The 18,927-nt window shown below is 37.9% G+C and overlaps 1 protein-coding gene across 1 annotated transcript in view; it reads right to left on the bottom strand.

Annotated features, from left to right (window-relative positions):
• DMD (dystrophin) overlaps positions 1 to 18,927 on the bottom strand; it is a 1,988,221-nt gene that overhangs the window by 499,725 nt on the left and 1,469,569 nt on the right. Inside the window, 1 exon segment of the mRNA XM_054695791.1 lies at positions 13,520 to 13,674. Coding sequence (XP_054551766.1) covers positions 13,520 to 13,674 — 155 coding nt within the window.

The raw sequence follows: 18,927 nt of genomic DNA, 5'->3' as shown, positions 1-18,927 counted from the left end.
CCTTTGGACTAGAGTACATGCTTGAATTTTCCAGTCTAATACCACCTTAGCTTTCTTTTTCCAATGTGCTCTTGCAGAGTGACTGTGTGTGTGTGTGTGTGTGTGTGAGAGGGAGGGGGAGGGAGGGAGAGAGAGAGAGAGAGAGAGAGAGAGAGAGAGAGAGAGAGAGAGAGAGAGAGAGAGAACTTAATTATCAATAAAACTCCTATGTTATCTCCCCTTTCTGAATGTTCTTGGCTGGCATAGTACAAGGGTTCTCAAATTTTAAAATGCATCAAAAAGACTGGGAGACTGGAAAACCTGTTTAAAGTTTCCTGGGCCCAATTCCCCCATTTAGTAGGCTGGGGTTGGATCCATGCATTTGCATTTCTAGAAAGTTCATAGGTGATGCCAAAGGTGCTAATCCAAGGACCATAGTTTGAATAACACTGGGGTACTATGCACATTGATGCTCTGCCAGCACATAGCTGGTGAGGATACTGGCTGCTTACACCTCACAACTGCCATTCTCACAGGAAATTGCCCTCTAATGTATGTAATTGTTTTTTCCATAGTTTCTCTCTCCCACAGAGGATCCAGAACCAGTAACTGCCTGATACTGGAGTACAAATGTTCAGGCCCCTTGCCTCAATTCAGAACATCTCTGAAGGGTCCTGAAAATTCCAGACCTCCCTTTAGAACGTGCTTAGGCCTCATATTCACTGCAGGTTACCTTTTTTCTCTGTCCATTCCTATCTCTTTCATATCCTTACACATAGATCTCATGGAAAGACTCTTCAATGAACCTTCTGCACACAACTCTCCATTTTAGGGAATTTTCTCCTTTCTGTTTATAGGGAGCCAAGTCTAAGTCAGTTGGATTTTGGTTTTATTTTACTTTTCTTTTGAACTCAAACCTTATATTTACTTTAATCTTTCAATATTCAGCCTATCACTCCAATTTGTTGAAATCTTTTTGGCTTCTGATTCTCTTGTCTAGTATATTTGCTATTTCTCCCCACTTGTGTCATTGGCAAATTTGATAAGAATGCTATTTATGTCTTCATCCAAGTCACTGATGAAAATATTGAAGAGGACTGAGCTGAGATTAGATTACTGTTAAAAGCTGCCAGAAACCTCCTTCTGAGTTGATACGTATCCATTAAAAAGCAATGAAGGGAGTACAGGCCTCAGAGTCCCAGATTTTGGTTTAGAACACCAATTCTGTCTAAGGAGAGGTCAAAAGCTGCACTCTAAAGTAAAAGAATGTCATTTTAGTATTTGTTTTAGTAGGCAACTTAAGTACTACTTCCAGATTAGATAATAATAAATCACATGTCACTACCAAAAACCACATAAGGATCATTAATAATCATTATGGATTCACGATCACCTAATTTGTCTCAGGATGAAAACTGTGTGTGGTCATTTTTATGAAGGGCTTGTTTCACTTAAATATTTTCAGACCATGTAATAAAGTTGATGTTTAGTAGTTAACTCAATTTCAGTGGTTAAATATAAAATTCTTGAAAGACAGATGAAAACAACACTGCAGGAATTTTATGAGTAGCCATACTTCTACGCAAGCATACTTTATATTCTCCAAAGGTGCTCAGATTGGGTTGGTATGCTTTAAATGATCTGTGACATGAAGACATTGAGTAGACATGGAGTGATGTAGTGACTATTATAATTAGGAATTAGATGAAACTAAGTGCAAAGCTAAATTTAGAACTACTACTTTGAATGGGGGAATTGATTTCCCAGCTAATTTAAATAGTTTTAACCTCTTTGGGTAAATGCTGATGATAGATAGAATGGCCAGAGAGCATAAATATTGGCTGGAGGCCTAAAGGTATTGCTTTTGTTTCTGTTATTTAGTAAGCCACCATACACTTCAAGAAGTATTTCCTTCCTCACATTTTTTTCTTTAAAAGACCTACAATTATCTTCTTAATAGAAATATAATAGGGATTCTTAAAAGCAAAAACAAAACTACCCAAAAGTACCTACGGCTGTTTATAAATTGGGAATAAGTAAATAAAGATGGGAAAATATATATTGACAAAATTATGGAAGGAAATGCTAAAGAAGGTTAAGGGTGATTTTTCATTTTGAAACTGTTACAATTCGCTAGAAAAAGTTTTACTTTAGGGGCCTCCCTGTTGGCGCAAGGGGTTAAGACACAACCCATGAAGCTATTCGCAGCCTCTGCAGCATGAGTTCAATCCCCGGCCAGCCAGGGAGCAACCCACATGGCACAGCAGACCTCTCCTGTCTTGCCCGCTGTTCCCCTCAGCAGTGCATTTCAGTCAATCTGCCTGTTCTGTTCCCCACTCTGTCTCTGGTGAATCCTGTCACCCCCACACCTCTGGCCTGTACCCCAGCTCTTGTATTTATTTAAATCTTTTTTAAAAAGTTTCACTTTATATTAGGGGGAAATTATTTCAAAAATATAGCAAACATTTCCAAATACTGAATAATGGTAGATATAAAAATAGAAACTCAAAAAGGCACAATCTGGGCTCATAAATAAGAGAAACAGCTCTGTGGGTCAGAAATTGCACAGAAAGACAAACTAGTATGCAAGGCTCAAGACACAGGCTGTGGGGTCTTGGATGGGCAGCAGGAAGTGGTGGCAATGAGTTCAGGTTTTGCTGGGCTCAAGAATATAAAAATGTGCCATGCAAGACAAAGAAACTGAGCCAGGATCTTGGCTTCAATCAGCCAGGAGTGATGTCGGGGTTCTCAACTGGGGGGAGGGGGCTGCCAAAAGAGCTGCTGTTGACCATCCCTTAGAACTGCTTACATGATCCTCCTCCTTGGGGGGAAATTGAAAAGAATAAATCTTTCAAAAGCCATTAATAGTTTTATGCCCTGATTGTTTAATATAAGGCACACATTTGAATGGATGGCTTATAGAAAGAAAACCTGAATAAAGCTAATGGGTCTGGAAACTACATAATGGTTAGAACTGGGCAGATAACATTACAAGTCAAGTGAAGATTATATCCATTTATCAAAATACCTTTCTAAAATAACTAAACCATATATTTTATTGAATATTATAAAGAGGTCTTTTGATTATGAGAGTGACACAAAGAAAATGAAAATAATATCTATATATATATAATTGAAAGGTAATGTAATAATGGATGCTGTAGCTAACGTTAATGATTAAATTAGATCATGTAAGGGGATCTTTCTCCCATTTGTTTTAACTTTAGGTACCATAATATTAAATTCATTAAGAAAATAAGGGTCTGCTTGCATTCCATAATTTTCCTTTAGGAAACTCTGATACATTTTCTTTAATTTTAGAGCCATTTCATGGATAAGTTGTAATTAGAGGAAGTAGAGGGCTTTTTTATATATAGCACAGGATTTATACTTAATATAGTCACATTATTTGTTCCTTTTTAGTTTACTTTTTCTTTTCTTCTTCCTATCAGGTACAGAAGCTAGGCATGTAATGGGTGTGCTGCTGGGGCTCACTTTAGGACTGACGATAGGACTGGGTTAGAATGAAAATGGCAACTTGGCTACATCACTAGGTAATTTTCCACACCAGTAAATCACCAATGATATGGTTCCAAATGTCTCCTTTTGCTTGCAATTCCTGCAAGCTAGAAACATTCTAATTACTTTAAAGGTGATGACATAAAACGAAGCAGGCAGTTAGCACAATGAACCTTTTAGATCCTTATGGATCACGACACTCCCTGGCCCAGAGCCCCGAGGTGTCGAATCACAGGTATTATATTACCCTATTGGAAAATGATGAAAACCCTCATGCTTCATAATCAGTGGGGAAGATAGGGTCGCAGTAGTATAAAGACAGGAGTGCCTTATAATGACATGTATAGTCCCCTTGAAAAGCCAAAGAAAAGCCTTCCTCATACTACCAAAAGAAGTGTACCTAAAGGAGTTGCTAAAGGATTGGATTTTTTAATGTACCAAATCTTTTTAGTTCTTAAAATGTCTTCAAAGGTATATTTTGTATGAGAGGGATTAAAAATAGACCGTGCTAAATGGAGAAGTCTGAGCTGGCAGCTTTTGGGTCATTTGTAGCTTTAATATTTATGCCTATATCATGCTACAAATATGACATAAGCGGTCCCTGACTTAATAAGAGGTTGTATTTTAAACAAACATCCTGCTAACATCTTAACATTCTTTGCATAGCTTCAAGGGCAGCAGCAAATCTTCATCCTTTAAAGTTTTGGAAATAATCCAAAGCCATTCAGTGCTGAACATCTGATTAGTTATTTCATTCAATTCAGCAACAATTATCGAGTACAACCATTGAGCAAACACAAGGTGTGGCTATGCAATAATAACAACATTCTTCTGGCTATCGTAAAAGATTCCCAGGTAGCTCCAGAAAAGGAATTCCAGAAGGTTCTGAGAAAGGATAATATTTGTGAGTAAAGCATAAGACTCATTTATGAAGTTCACATGCCTGTCCCTTTCCTAAATAAACCCACTCACCACCAAGGAAAAGCAGTCACAACCATCCAGGGATCATATGGAGAGCCTTTAAGTCGAGGCAACAATGGGGATGCGGAAAAGGGGATAGCTTCTAGACCAATTTTTGAAATAGAATTTGCAGAATTTAGAAGCTAATTTAATACATGTGTCAGTAGAGAGAGGGAGGTAAAGGTAATGAAGGCAATTCTTATGTTTCCAGTTTTAGAGACAATTAAATTAGGTAATTAAGTTACACTGAAAAGACAGGAGATGCAGGATTGTTTTAAGGACCAGTAATGCCTTCTACTTAGACACTTTGGAGCCTGTAGGATATGCAGACAGAGAGGAGAGGTATGGTCGGTAGCTCTGAGTACTGCTCTGGAGATCAGGAGGAAGATGTAAGATAGAGATGAAAACCCAGGAGTCTTTTTTTTTTTTTTTTAAAGATTTATTTATTCATTCATACAAGAACCAGGGTATAGGCCAGAGATGTGGGAGGGTGAGAGAATTCACCAGAGACAGAGTGGGGAACAGAATAGGCAGACTGACTGAAATACACTGCTGAGGGGAGCAGCGGGTGAGACAGGAGAGGTCTGCTGCGCCATGTGGGTAGCTCCCTGGCTGGGATCAAACCCATGCTGCAGAGGCTGCAGACAGCTTCACAGTGCCATGCTCAACTGCCTGTGCCACCAGGGAGGCCCGAAAGCCCAGGAGTCTTAATGGCCATGGATGTCAACAGACAAAAGGACTCCAAACGTGAATGAAGAGAAGGAATTAAGAATGGAACAGCAAGTTTTATAGGCTATATAAAGGACAGTCCTCAGTGATTACTGTTACAAGTCCCAAATTTGTACCTCGAGTCACTACCATTTTCCAGAACTTAAGATTTGTATATCTACCTCTCTACTTCCCATTTCCACCAGTATGCACAACAGGCATTTCAAATGTAACAGGCCCAGATCTTCTTCCTAAAATGTCTTGATTTCAAGGCTTTCCCTCACTAAATGGGTACCCCTTAGGCTAAAACTCTTTAGTCTTCCTTGACTCCTCTCTTTCTTTCACTAGTTCCTCCACTATAAACCCTTTTCATCACTGTCCCCAGGATAGTAGAATGCAAGCACTTTCTACCATTTTCACCTCACCGATTCTGGTTCAATCCACACTCATCTCTTGATTGAATTACAACAGTCTTCGTATGATCTCAATACTTCCCTTTTGTTTATTGTAACTGGTGGGGTGTGGTGTGTTTAGGGGAGACAGATAAGTCACAACATGCTGCTCCTTTGCACAAAATCCTGTAATGACACTCAACCCAGAGTAAAAGTGAAAGCCCATAGAGGAACCTTGAAGGTCCCTCTGAACTCATTGTCGACTATTCCATATTCTCATTTCACCCTTTTCCTGTCACACTGGTTTCCTTAAGTTTCCTCCAATAGGCCAAGCATCTGCCTGTCTCAGGGTATTTCCACTTTGTAGGTCCCTCCTGGACTATTTTTCTTCTAATTATCCACATGGTTCATGACCTCAGGTCCTTTAGGCTTTGGCGAAATGCCACCCTTTCAGTGAAACCTTTCTCACCTACCATATTTAAATAACAGAACTTCTCTTCCACTGCAGGCACATACCATCTTGACTCCTTTTCCTCTTTATGTATCCATATTGCACTTAACATAATCTGATATACCAAATATTTAACTTTTTAATGTTTTAATGTCTGTCTCCCACCTTCGCCTTCCCATAAGTTTCAGCAGGGTAGCGTGGGGATACCTAGTTTCAGGAATTGAGTCTACCTAGTATGTATCAGGCACCAAAATATTCATTCAGAGTGTGAGTGATGAGTGAGTGAATTCTTATGTTGTGACAGATGACATTCACTGAGCTCTTTCTATGTGCCAGGTATTGTGCACTTCACACTTACTACTGGATTAGAAAAGTAGGAGACTTACAAGATAACAGTGTCCTGGAAACCAATGGATGGAAATTTCAAACAGTAGAGCTGACCAAGAGAACCACTGGTAAAATAGGACCAAATAAATGGGTAAACAAAAAAAAATAGGGTAATTAGCTTTCATAAATGTCAATGATGATCATAATGAGTCCTTGTTCTCAGAAAATGATGGTGCCAGGAAAACCAGATTAGAGTAGGTCAAAGCATGGCTGGAAGTTAAAGAATAGGAAACAATTAATGTTAATAATTGCTTTAAAAATTTTGATGGTAAGGGGGAAAACCATACCTGAATAGAAAAGATAGCATGCTAGAAAAATCCATTTAGGTTGAGGGAGATATGAGCATGATGTTTGCCTGAAGGGGAAGGAGCAAGAGGAAATTAGATCTCCTGGAGAAAGAAAGCAGGGATTACTAAAAGACTATACTGGAGAATGTGAAAGATATACTATGCCCAGCTAGCACAGGTCTTTGTTGCACACATAATTGGGGTCACAGCTTTTTTTTTTCTTTTTTCCCTTTCTGTTTCTTTAAAGAAAATAACGGGAAAAAGGACCTAGTGATAGAGAAGCAATGGGTGACTTACAAGAGCCTTCTTAGTTCTTTTTTTTTTTTTTTTAAGATTTATTTATTTATTTTTATACAAGAACTGTAGTACAGGCCAGATGCGTGGGAGGGTAAGAGGATTCACCAGAGACAGAGCTGAGAACAGAACAGGCAGACTGATGAAATACACTGCTGAAGGGAGCAGTGGGTGCACCAGGAGAGGTCTGCCCTACCATGTGGGGCCCTCGCTGGCTGGGATTGAACCGGCGCTGCAGAGGTTGCAGACAGCTCACAGCGCGGCGCTCAACCGCCTGTGCCACCAGGGGAGGCCCTTCCTAGTTCTTCAAGATGGAGAACGCAATGATATATTTTGGTTGATCAACTATTAATGGCAATCATTAGAATCTGAAATGTATTATTAGGGAGGGCAGAAGAATATTGAGATATTATTTTAAGGTCTACTGCATTTACATATATGTGCATGCACATGCAGATTCACATGTGTATGTGGATATGTGTAGATGTGCACACACCTATGTATAGACATACATGCACACTCCATATTTCTTAGAACCTAGAGAGATTTTTCAGGTATCTGGGAGCTTTTATGAGGAACTTCCAATCATGTTAAATCCCTTGACACAGGACCGGCCTCTTTACTTGATGAGATTGTTCCTTGCTGATTGGTAGTTGCAGAAGCCCTCATGGAGCTATAGACAGACAATTCAGAGTTAATGTTCATTTCTTGTTTAAAGAGTGATCCTGGAATAGAAATAAGGAAATGAAATCTCATGACAGTGTCATCATAAAGTCATCAGCCAGATGGCAGTCCTTGAAATCTAATCCTTAGAGGCTTCTCACAATAATTTGTAATATCACATCTAATATTATCTTATTCACCAATTCATATCCATTCAGAGAGATTGAAGAAAAAGAAATGAACTTGCAGAGGCCCACATTTCTGGTTTTATATGTTAACAGGGACTCTAAGGAAAATGATCAGGAAAATAAACTATTTTCCTAAGTCACAATGAAGATCTATGTTCTGCTATCAGTTGTTAAACTACAGATTTTAGTTGAGAAGCAGTCATTTCTTTTATTCATGAATGGGAGATTAAATCTTTTTAGGTACACCTGGCTATTCATATTTAACTATATAAAATGGCAAATAAAGTTCTTATCAAAGTCAGTGTAGAATTTGAAGATTCTACTGACCTAGTAAAATTTTAACTTGAACACTAAAATGCAAAATTAGCTTATTTTGGGATTTGATTGTATTTTATTGTATCCTGAAACTAAGATTGCTCATGTATAATATCAAGTTTCTTCCAAGTTACATTCTTTATATCTTATTTAACATTCAAAAATTTAAAATTGAAGATTTTATTGCTTTCAAAAGTTTCCAAAGTTACACAATTTTGCATATATTTACCCATGTGATGGAAAGTTTCAGTGTAATATATTAATTTTCAGTAGTAAGACCTGAATGATGAGAACTGATGTACAGTAAGTTCTCTTTTCACATCATCAACGAGTTCTTAGAAACTGTGACTTTAAGTGAAACAATGTATAATGAACCTAACTTAAACATCGGTGAACTGATCTAAATGATAGTTAAGTTCCTAGGGCATACTTCTGGTCATAAAAGCATCACCAAACTTCTAATTAAAGACTCAAAGCAGTTCTAACATAAAACAATCATTTGTATTCATCCATCCATTCATTCATTCTCTGATTCACTTGCTTATTTGATTTGGATTCACAGGTGACCAGGGTCTATCCTGGCGGCTCAGGGTGCAAGGCCGGAACCAGCCCTAGACAGTCTGCCCTTTGATAACAGGGCATGTCCATACATACACCCACACTCACTCCCACTGAGCTAATTGAGTTACACCAATGGGGGCCTTCCTGGTGGCACAAGGGGTTCAGCACAGCACTGTGAAGCTAGCCTCAGCCTCCGCAGCAAGTTTGATACCTAGCCGGCCAGGGAGCTACCCACATGGCACAACAGACCTCTCCTGACTCACCTGCTGCTCCCCTCAGCAGTGTATTTCAGTAGTTCACCTGTTCTGCTTCCCACTCTGTCTCTGAAGGTGAATCCTCTCACCTCCCGCACCTCTGGACTGCACCCCAGCTCTTGTATGCATAAATGAATAAATCTTTTTAAAAAGGAGATACACCAATGGGCTTCACATGCACATCTTTGGGGTGAGGGAGGAAACAGGAATCCCTAGAGAAAACCCAGGCAGACATGGGGAGAAGGTACAAACTCCACAAAGACAGTGGCCCCAGCCAGACTTGATTTTTTCTTTCTTATCAAGGTTATAAGGAAATGGCACTACTTTTTATCTATCAAACATGGCAATAAATCTTTCTGAAGTAATGTAGTACACAAATATACCCTGAACTGCTTAGGTGAACATAGAAAAGATGATCTAAAATGGAACTGTCAGTAAGACCAATGATGGAAAAAAAAGTTCTACTTTTCACTGTCCAGTATGGAAGCTTCTAGATACACCTTAAGCATGAGAAAGATGGTTAATGAGACAGGAAGAATGAATTTCAAATTTTGTTCAGTTATAATTAATTTACATTTAAACAGCCAGTTGTGGCTAACCAATTGGCTAGCACAAATCTAGAGGATGATGGTAATGTTATTTCACTTTTGGGTTAAGTAGGTAAGATGTTGGATAAAAGATCAAAAAGCAAGAGATCACATAAGTCATTTTCTTGTGCTTTTTCTTTCTAGCATAAGATCTATAAGAATGTAATATAAGGGAAGCTGCAGCCAAGTGAATGTGGTTTAATCTATGCAGCCGACACGTACAGCATCCAAAGAATGTGAACTTCCAGAGTAAAGGTATCATTAGCCCATTTGGAAGCCAGCTCTCCTCATGACCTCTCATACTGCCCAGCAAACCCATCAAGCCCAGACACCTTACAGTTACTGAGATCCTCTGTGAAAACGATGTGAGGATATACTGTACACACTGAATGAATATACTGTACTTACTCAAAGATTTCACTGGTAATCTCACCAGGGAACTTACTGCTGTCCAGCTGCAGCATGCCAGTTTATCACTGTATTCTTTCCATGCCCTCTGTGGCACACATTCTTCATTGGCTGGTCCAAACCCACTTTCTAGTTACTAAAAGTGGCTTTGTGGCAAGGCTCCGGCTCAAAAGTTCCTGAGAAAGCCATCGCTTTCCTCACACAAACTCTGTCCCATCCCCTTGTTCCTGCTGGAATGCACTGGTTCTGGAGGAGTGCCAAGAAGAACAGACAACCTCAGATTTGACATTGCTGGGCCACTGAGCCAAAGTCAGCACCTGCCTACCTCTGATTTAATCATTAACTGAGACAAGCAGACCTCTATAAGGCAAACTACTGACTTTGGGTTTCTGTCACTTAAAACTGAATGTAATCCTAACAAATACAGTTTTCTTCTATGTTGAGTTATTAGCACACCGGAACATTTGTAGCTAGTTGTTTTGAATTTACCTATTCAATCAAAAATGTTTGGAGGGAGTAACTAACTACCTGCCAAGTTAATTGCTAAGCAATATGGTGGACAAGCAAGTAATGTGCATGCCTTCAAAGAGTCAACATTCTCAAAAGAGATGAAGACCCGCACTCCTTAGGTACAGTGTAGTGACAGAAATACTGTAACAGAGGCTACAGGTGTGTGGGCTTTGGGATGGACAGCCACAGAAAACTTCCTAGAAAAACTGTTATTTACACTGAGAACTAGATGATGAATATATCTTAACCAGACAAAGAGGTGGGCACACTATATATCAGGTTAGTAGGTAGTAGAGAAGATAGATCATAGTTATGAGAAAATGAAAATAGCTCAGTGTTACTTAATTGTGTTTGTGTGTGGGGGGGGGTGGTCAGGGGAGAGCATGAAATCTTGTCATCTTCAGAAAATGTCAAATCATCTAAGACCTTGAAGTCATTTAAAGGAGTGTGGGCTGTTTTTAGCTTTTTATTATTCCTATTTTTAATTTTTATTGCTCTTGTGTTTTGACAGTATAGGATTCCCCCCTCAGGTGTATCACCATAGCACTCCTACCAGTAAAACACATAATAGATAAGCCAATGAAGGCTTGGAAAGTAGAACAAGGGTGAGTGAGACACTTAAACATACTGGATTTAAAAAGATCACCCTGCATTTTATGTAGAAAATGGATGGAAAGTAGGAAGACTAGAAGGAGGGAAACCAGTTAGGTGGATGATGTGGTCATTCAGGCATGGCATGATGGCCAAGGAGTAGGGATAAAGAAAAGCTATTGGATTTGAAAGCTGTTTAAGCAGTAAACAGCTTCATGATAGCTTAGCTATTTTGACTGTAGAAGGAAGAGTCAAGCATGAATTTTTGATTTGGACAACTGGGTGGGTTGTGGCAATGTTCATTGGAGAGCAATCACAGGAAGAGAAGGCTGCATTTGGAGAAATAGGTTGGAATAGTGTAAAGATGAAATCAGCTTTGGGCCTCTATCATTTGAAGTTCCTAAGGGACATTAAAATGCATTTAAATTAGGAGGACATACGGGTCTGAAATTCAAAAGACCATTCTCAGCTATAAATGGTATAAATGTGTTGTCATAAGCAGACAAGCTATGAAAGTAGAGAAATGTTCACATGGTATATTCGAGAAAGAAATAGGGAAGAACGATAGTGGCACCAGTCAAAATTAGCTCATTGAATTGAAGATTCTGCATGGACCAGCTGAAAATGCAATTTGGCTTCAAACATTCTATTTTACTTTGCTCACTGGGAAATAACAATGAAGCTTAGTTGGTTGTTTTTAGAGACCAAGTTCAGAACAAACTGGAAGCCCCTCCTCTGAAGAATCAGGAAACCTTGAAAAAAATGTAACAAACAGAGCTGTTTGGAGATTCAAGGAGCATGAAAATGTGGATAAAGAGCTACCAGAAAAGAGTGGTGTGACAGCACAGACCTCCCCTTTAGCCCTACTTTTGTGCCATGGACAACTTTTCTTTTTTGGTTCCTTCATAGCTGACATTTCCTAAAATCACCACACAAATTTCTGATGTCAATTTGTTTCCCCAAAGAGGCTTCTCTTTGAGAAACAGGTTATTTCCCACTGAGATCTAACTAGTGACTCTGATAACAATAGATTTTAGATGAACAAATCTTCCTAAGTGTATCCTGTCCTTGTTGAACGGAACAAAGAGATATCAGACCTGTATTCAGAGCAGGAAGTCCAATCCTTGCATTGAGAGCAAACAGTAAATTTGAGAAAATTTTTCAATTATCAGCCCCCTATTCAAGCATGCCTCTCTCAACCACGGTGTTTTTGAAGGGCCTCAAATGTAAGTCCCCAAATTCAAGTGGAATCTTCTTTTTCATGGTGATCTTAACATCCACTATCAGGAATTCAGGACTAGAGTTGCTTTATTCCACCAAAGTCATGAGCTGCAATCCAGTTTCACAGTTTTCACTCCTCAATCTCTAACTCAATTTCAAAATTGACTTGGCCTCTCAATGCTCATATACCAAATAACTCATTACTTCTAAGAATTACTGCTCTCAGTTCAAAGTCTGTTGGTTATTTTTTACCTCAGTCTTTTCTTAACAAAAGCCACTGGAACCCTTTAGTAACCATATCATGTTCTGGAATAAACTTACCTTTTGCTGTGTTCTTCCTTATCATTGGACAGGTACTATTTTTGCCCTTGCTTTCTGACAGAACTAAAAAAGAGTACCCAAGATTTCCTGACTTACTGGAGTGTGCGTGCACAAGGCAACTTCATGATATAAAACAAATATTCACCAGCTCCCTCTATATCATCTGGGAACTTAGGGTATATTAAATAAGAAAGATGGTTTCTGTCCTCAAGGATTTCAGACTTATGGGAAGGCAACATTAAACAATGAGAGAATTCATGTGTTTATTTATAATTAGGAAAAAATGGTGACAAAGGAAAAGGGGTAAAGAGAGTAGCTATCATTCCAATTTTAGTGCATGAGCTGCCAAAGCAAGGACAAGAGAGTGGAAAATAGGAGACAGGATTTAGTTTGAAGAGATGGAGTATGTGAATGCTGCTAATTTACATAGACAGTGAGAAGTGAACTCATGGATCATGTTATACTATACAGATTTTCCCATTGTGTGTGCGGGATGAGACCGACCTCGAGGACACTACGGACAGCTATCCCTACTTCCATGAAGCCCAAAGTACCTTCCTCCTCAGATTAAGGATGGGATGGCACATGCCATGGTGAAACAGAACAATATTTCTTTGGGTAGAGTTCTTAGCGCAAAGTGAAATCGTCTCTTCAGGCTACAAATCAATATGTTATTTTTGTCTGATCTCTTAGTTGCATCACTACCTTTGTGACTGTGGGCAAATCATTTAATTTTACCAGTTCTCAGGTTACTTATGTTTAAAATAAGAGGAGTCAGCCAAGCTTGTGAGTTTAGCTGGCATTTGTTATATTGGATCCTCCCAAGCCCTGTTAAGCAGGACGGGAACACATGTCATTTTCATCCACTGTCACCACTCCATCATTATAACCAATGATAGTTTTAGAAATAATGTAGTTCATACCTTTTTTGAATGTTTCCCCAAGAAGCGTTGATGTTCTCTGTTATCATGTGTACCTTTCTGGTATCATCTGCAGAATAATCCCGGAGAAGCTTCAGAGCCAAATCATTTGCCACATCCACATTTATCTGCCACTGGCGGAGGTCTTTGGCCAATTGCTAATGATGCATAGGGGAAAGAAAATGAATATCAGTTTTTTTTTTTTCCCTTGAAATCTCTAGTTGGAGTTTCCAAAAATGCTTAGTACACAGCTTCTGAATGCCCAGGTCAGAACACATTTCATGATTGCTTTTAGCCTCCCATGTGATATGGCCAATCTACACAGTATAACCTACTTTTTATGATAGAAACTTTCAAATGAGCAATAAGCAATACCGTGTATTTCAATTCTGTAGCAATTAATTGGAAATAAACTGGGCTTAATTGTTTTTATCACGAGAGAGAACAAACTATAAAAATAAGCTGCCATGTAATTGTTGAGAATATGACATATAACAGAATGTGAACAGAAAAAAAAAACAAAACTCGTGTATTTCCTTCCTTCTTCATTAACTTGTTGAATTGTTTATGTAATTAGTGCCATCTACTGGCATTCAACTAAACCTGCAGAAAACATTGCACATCAAAACAAGAGTGCTGTTATTCTACTCATGAACTTACAAACCTTTACTTCTAAGAATTAGCTTATTTCTAATACTTTAAAATATACCCTAATTTGAAATTAAAATAAGATGTCAAATACAAAAATCTTCTAAACGAAAATAACCTGTTTTCTTCTTTGTCTTTGGGAATTGAGTATTATTAAACTATGCATTTCATTACTTGAAATATATATCAGAGAAAGAAATAGACCAATTATAGGTATATTGGGAAACATATTAACACAAAATTTACATTAATCACTGCTGCAAGTATATGGAAGAGACTTCTCAGCATTAAGATAATATTAAATTGCTAAGATAGTTCGATCATATCCAACACAGTGGGTTAAGTCATTGAAAAACGGATAGGGGAATAGGAAAGGCAATGAATAAGAGAAAGAACTTAAGTTTTTATAAGAAAAGACAAAGAAAAATATCACTTTCAAGAAATAAAGTACTCAATCAAGAAGTTACAACTGACACCAATTAAATTAATAAAGCATAAAATCCTAAACTGGAATGACTGTGGTAAAACTAATATAACAGTACTAGTATAATAGATATCAAGTGACATACACAGGTTTACTTCCATCAATCCAGCAATCTGATTTTTGGCATTTTGTCTTAACAAAATATTTAAAAGAAGAGAAATACTTGATAGGGACAAAGATCTTCATTAACGAAGATAGCAAAAACATGAGAAACAATTTCAATGTATAGTGAGAAGACATTACAATGACATAATACATCAGCTGGATAGTCTAATATGCAAAAATCTTTAGTAGGAGAACAACACAATTTCTATCTATACTATATTTATTAAAACTATAGGAACTTATAGTCATGATGGATCAAGAAGATGTGGTACAGGATACTACTTAACTGGTCACAAAAGATACACTCATGCCATTTGCAGCAACATGCATGGTGCTGAAAGGGATTATGCTCAGTGAAAGAAGCCGAAAGAGAAATACCGGATGGTGTCACTTATATGCGGAATATAGAAAAACGAAACAAAGTGTCAGACAAAGACAACTGGAAATTTGACCATAGATCTGAGGCAGCCAGGAGGGTAGGAGGAAGGAGAGTAATAGGGGGAGGCATGAAAGCAAAGGGGGAAAAGAACACAATGAACTATGGTGAGGACTAGGAGTACTTTGGTCATGGGGGAACTATGGTGACCACACTTAAGAAAAAGGTACTTCATGAAAAAAAATTTTTATATAGTTCTAAGTAAGAAGAGTATGATTTTTTTATTATTTATAAATTGTATGCTACATACCCTTCCTATAAACAAAATTTTATAATAAACTTTGTTTGCATATATAAAAATAATTTATAGTCATGGACTAGAAGGGGAACTGAGGAAACAAAATAAATAACATTTCTGGAATGACTCATCATTTTTTTCAAATAATTGTTCTTTTATGGATGATGCTTATATAATAAAAATCAAATGCTAGTATTTTTAGCATAGTTCCAGTATGCTTGGGTAGACTCCTGATTCCTTGAAAATGCATAATCTATATATAATCTGGTGTTTCTCAGTAAACTAGAACATCCTAATCTAGAAACAAGTGAAATAATTGCATTTATTGCAGACAGCCAATATTCTCAGATTACCAAACTAGTACCAAACAGCTAAAGTCAGTATCACTAATTTTCACTATAAAAGCAAAGAGTGTTTTGAAAGATACAGAGTATAGGTGCTGCTTTTATATAATAATTAACATTTATCCTTGAGGTATGTCTGCCTTTCCTCATATACATCCTTTTATTGAGCGCTGCACTCCTATTTTTTACTTTTCAGATCCTCACACTAGTCAAAGCCCTTTTGACATGAAACACACACCTCAAAGACTTTTCCCTTTCTAGAAATTTCTTAGGATAGAAAATTATCTTTTTCCATTCTCCTCACATAAGCCAAACCTACAGTGTTAATGTACACTAAGACATGAAAAATCCTTTTTTCTTTATTATTTGTATTTTTTCTAAAAAGAGCTAATTAGGTATCATTTAGTAAATCTCTAACTGGCACTATAAGAATCCACAAAACTGAGATCAATAACTTGTTTGCCTTTTCCCAAGGTAATTCCTTTTTAAGGATACATTTCTAAGAATAAATTTTAAATAAATACGATGAATCAGCACCAGAAACGATCTGGATGGATTTAAAACTATAAAATATAAATTAAAATTTTAATAAGTATAATTAAAATCATTTAATTGACCAAAAAAAGGTAAATAATCTCAGAAGTCACCCTCACCAAGGACTGCTACTTGCAAGTGTAGATACAGGAGAAAATACTCTGGTTCTTATATACTGATCATAAAAGGGCCTAAAATAAAGGTTGAAAAGTATGTTAGAACCTTCCAAAATCTTGAAGGGAATAGCAAGCTAAAGTTAAAGTAGAGAGTTCATAGTAAAAGGGGGTAAAAGAGTGAGGCTTGACTTCAAATCAAAGCATTCTGATATGCTTTTATGCTTGGAAGGCAAAAATATGCAGACCATATTGTTTTTTCAAATTGTATTCACATAAATTTAGATTTTTCTACCTAAGGAAAACTTGACTGTTAACCCTCACTGAATATTGCCCAGGTTCAGAGAGGATGGAGGATTAAAAAGAAAAAATCTCACTGACCTTGACTAACATTGACAGGACTAAGGCCTTATCTAAACTTAAAGGTTCTCAACAGGAACATTCTTTTCTCCCTTGTTGAAAACATTCACCAAGACAGACAGGCTGTCCTGTTTTCTCAGGTAATATGTAGACCACCTTGGGCTTTCACCAAGTGTCCTTCACACTAGGAACAATGACCTTGACTAGCTTTGTCTACCACTGGGAAATTTACTACTGGGATAACTCCAGACCACAGGAGTGTAAATTCAAAAATACAATAGAATTCACACACACTCTTTTTTCTTTCTGTATTCCATTTACAATGGTATACACTACAGGGAATTGTTTGTGTGGTGATTGTAGTGTGTGAGAAATTTAAAATACTGTGAGCACTAGCCTATAAAAAAGATAATCTGGTGGGCATATACGTTTGTGTGTGTTTTCAATGAAGAATATAAAATACTAAATCCCCCAAAGACTGTGTCCTCAACCAAGAAAGAAATATTTCATATTCAAACCTAATATGATGCTGTTGAGGATGTCCTTAGTATTTATACAGAGTCTTTCAGACAGAAAAATGATTGTAGAACATAAGATGATCTGAGTTAATTTAAAGAATTTTGAGTATTACATTTTTCTCTTATTTCAATGTTTGTCTTCTCTGATTTCTTACTTGCAAGAATTATTTTTAGGGATATTGACCCAACCTGAGAGAAAACAAGGGAGGGAGAAAAAGAGCAGTCAAACTTCCAGGCAATAAAATGAAGCTTCTAGGTTTGACTCTTGGCTGGACCACTTCCTAGTCTTTTTTTTTTTTTTTTTTTTTTGAGGCATGTTTTTATTTATTTATTTTGTTTTGTTTATACATGCACTGGGTACAGTCAGAAGCACGGGAGGGTGAGAGAATTCACCAGAGCCAGAGCGGGGAGCAGAGCAGGCAGAAGGACCGAAGTACACTGCTGAGGGGAGCAGCGGGCGGCAGGAGAGGTCTGCGCGCCATGTGGGACCCTCCTCTGGTGGCCGGGGAGCAGCCGGGGATCGAACCGGCGCCGCAGAGGCCGCGGGCAGCTTCACAACCCAGCGCTCAACCACTGCGCCACCGGGGTGGCCCACTTCCTACTCTTTTCACAAAAGGGGAAGTTAATTTATAATCTCTGTGCCTCAGTCTCCTCCTTTGTTAAAAGGGAATATTAACAGTATATACTTTGATGGATTGTTGTAAGAATTTAGAAAATCCAAGGGAAAAACTCAGAACAGTGCTTGGCATATCCAAAGCATTAAATAAATATTAGCTATCATCATTATCGTCTCCTTACTACCACTATTACTGTTGCTACTGCTGCTATTTTTTAATGCCCCACGCTAAATTCACAAGAGGATAAGCCTCTACTGAATGTAAAGCGAAGGTCCCACTATTTTATAGACAGTGTCCATAACACTGCAGCTCTAAAAAGCTCACTTTAATTTAGAAGATAAATGTGTGTCCACAGACCTATAATTAAAATTTGAAGTTGAGTATGATTTAAATTTTCTTATAAAATGTGTTTTGGGATCATCACCTACAAGTGACATTACCTTTCGTTCCAGTTGAACTAGATTTTTAAATTTTTAATGACTGTGACTCAAAAGAGCTTCATGAAAGGGGTAATGAAAATTCATCTTTTCAGGAGGCCTTGGTGGGCCACAGTTTTGCATTTGATCTTAGGAAAGCCATTAACCTTTCGAGTGCCAGTTCTGTTGTCTGTAAAATAGAATGGGGCTCTTTGGTCTGCCTATACCTCAGGTTTGTCATGACATCACAATCAAAATCAACATATTGGACAATTATACAACAGGATCCTCATATATTTATGGAAAAAGTTTTACATATTGGGTTACTCTCATTTTGCCGAGGATACTGTTTTTGCAGACACAAACCAGGAGATCCATTAACAAATAGCTGTGAGCCAATAGTTAAGTTTATTAGCTCTCAGATTCATTCTTGGCCCATCTCCTACTCTGTTCACTATTGCAGATGGACTGACCCCTATAGGTGACAAGAATTTCCCAGCATTTCCTGCTTTGCTGGCTTTTAACTGTTAGGCCAGTGAAAAACCCTGGCAGGAGATGCAAGAACAGGAGAAAGGGCAAAAACAGCCAATTTCTCTCC

This window comes from Talpa occidentalis, unplaced genomic scaffold (assembly GCF_014898055.3).
Source record: "Talpa occidentalis isolate TD23 unplaced genomic scaffold, MPIMG_talOcc4v2.1 talOcc4.15, whole genome shotgun sequence".
In the NCBI taxonomy this organism is placed as follows: domain Eukaryota; kingdom Metazoa; phylum Chordata; class Mammalia; order Eulipotyphla; family Talpidae; genus Talpa; species Talpa occidentalis.
Note: the sequence above shows the minus strand (reverse complement) of the source record. Positions and strands in the feature narration are given on the sequence as shown.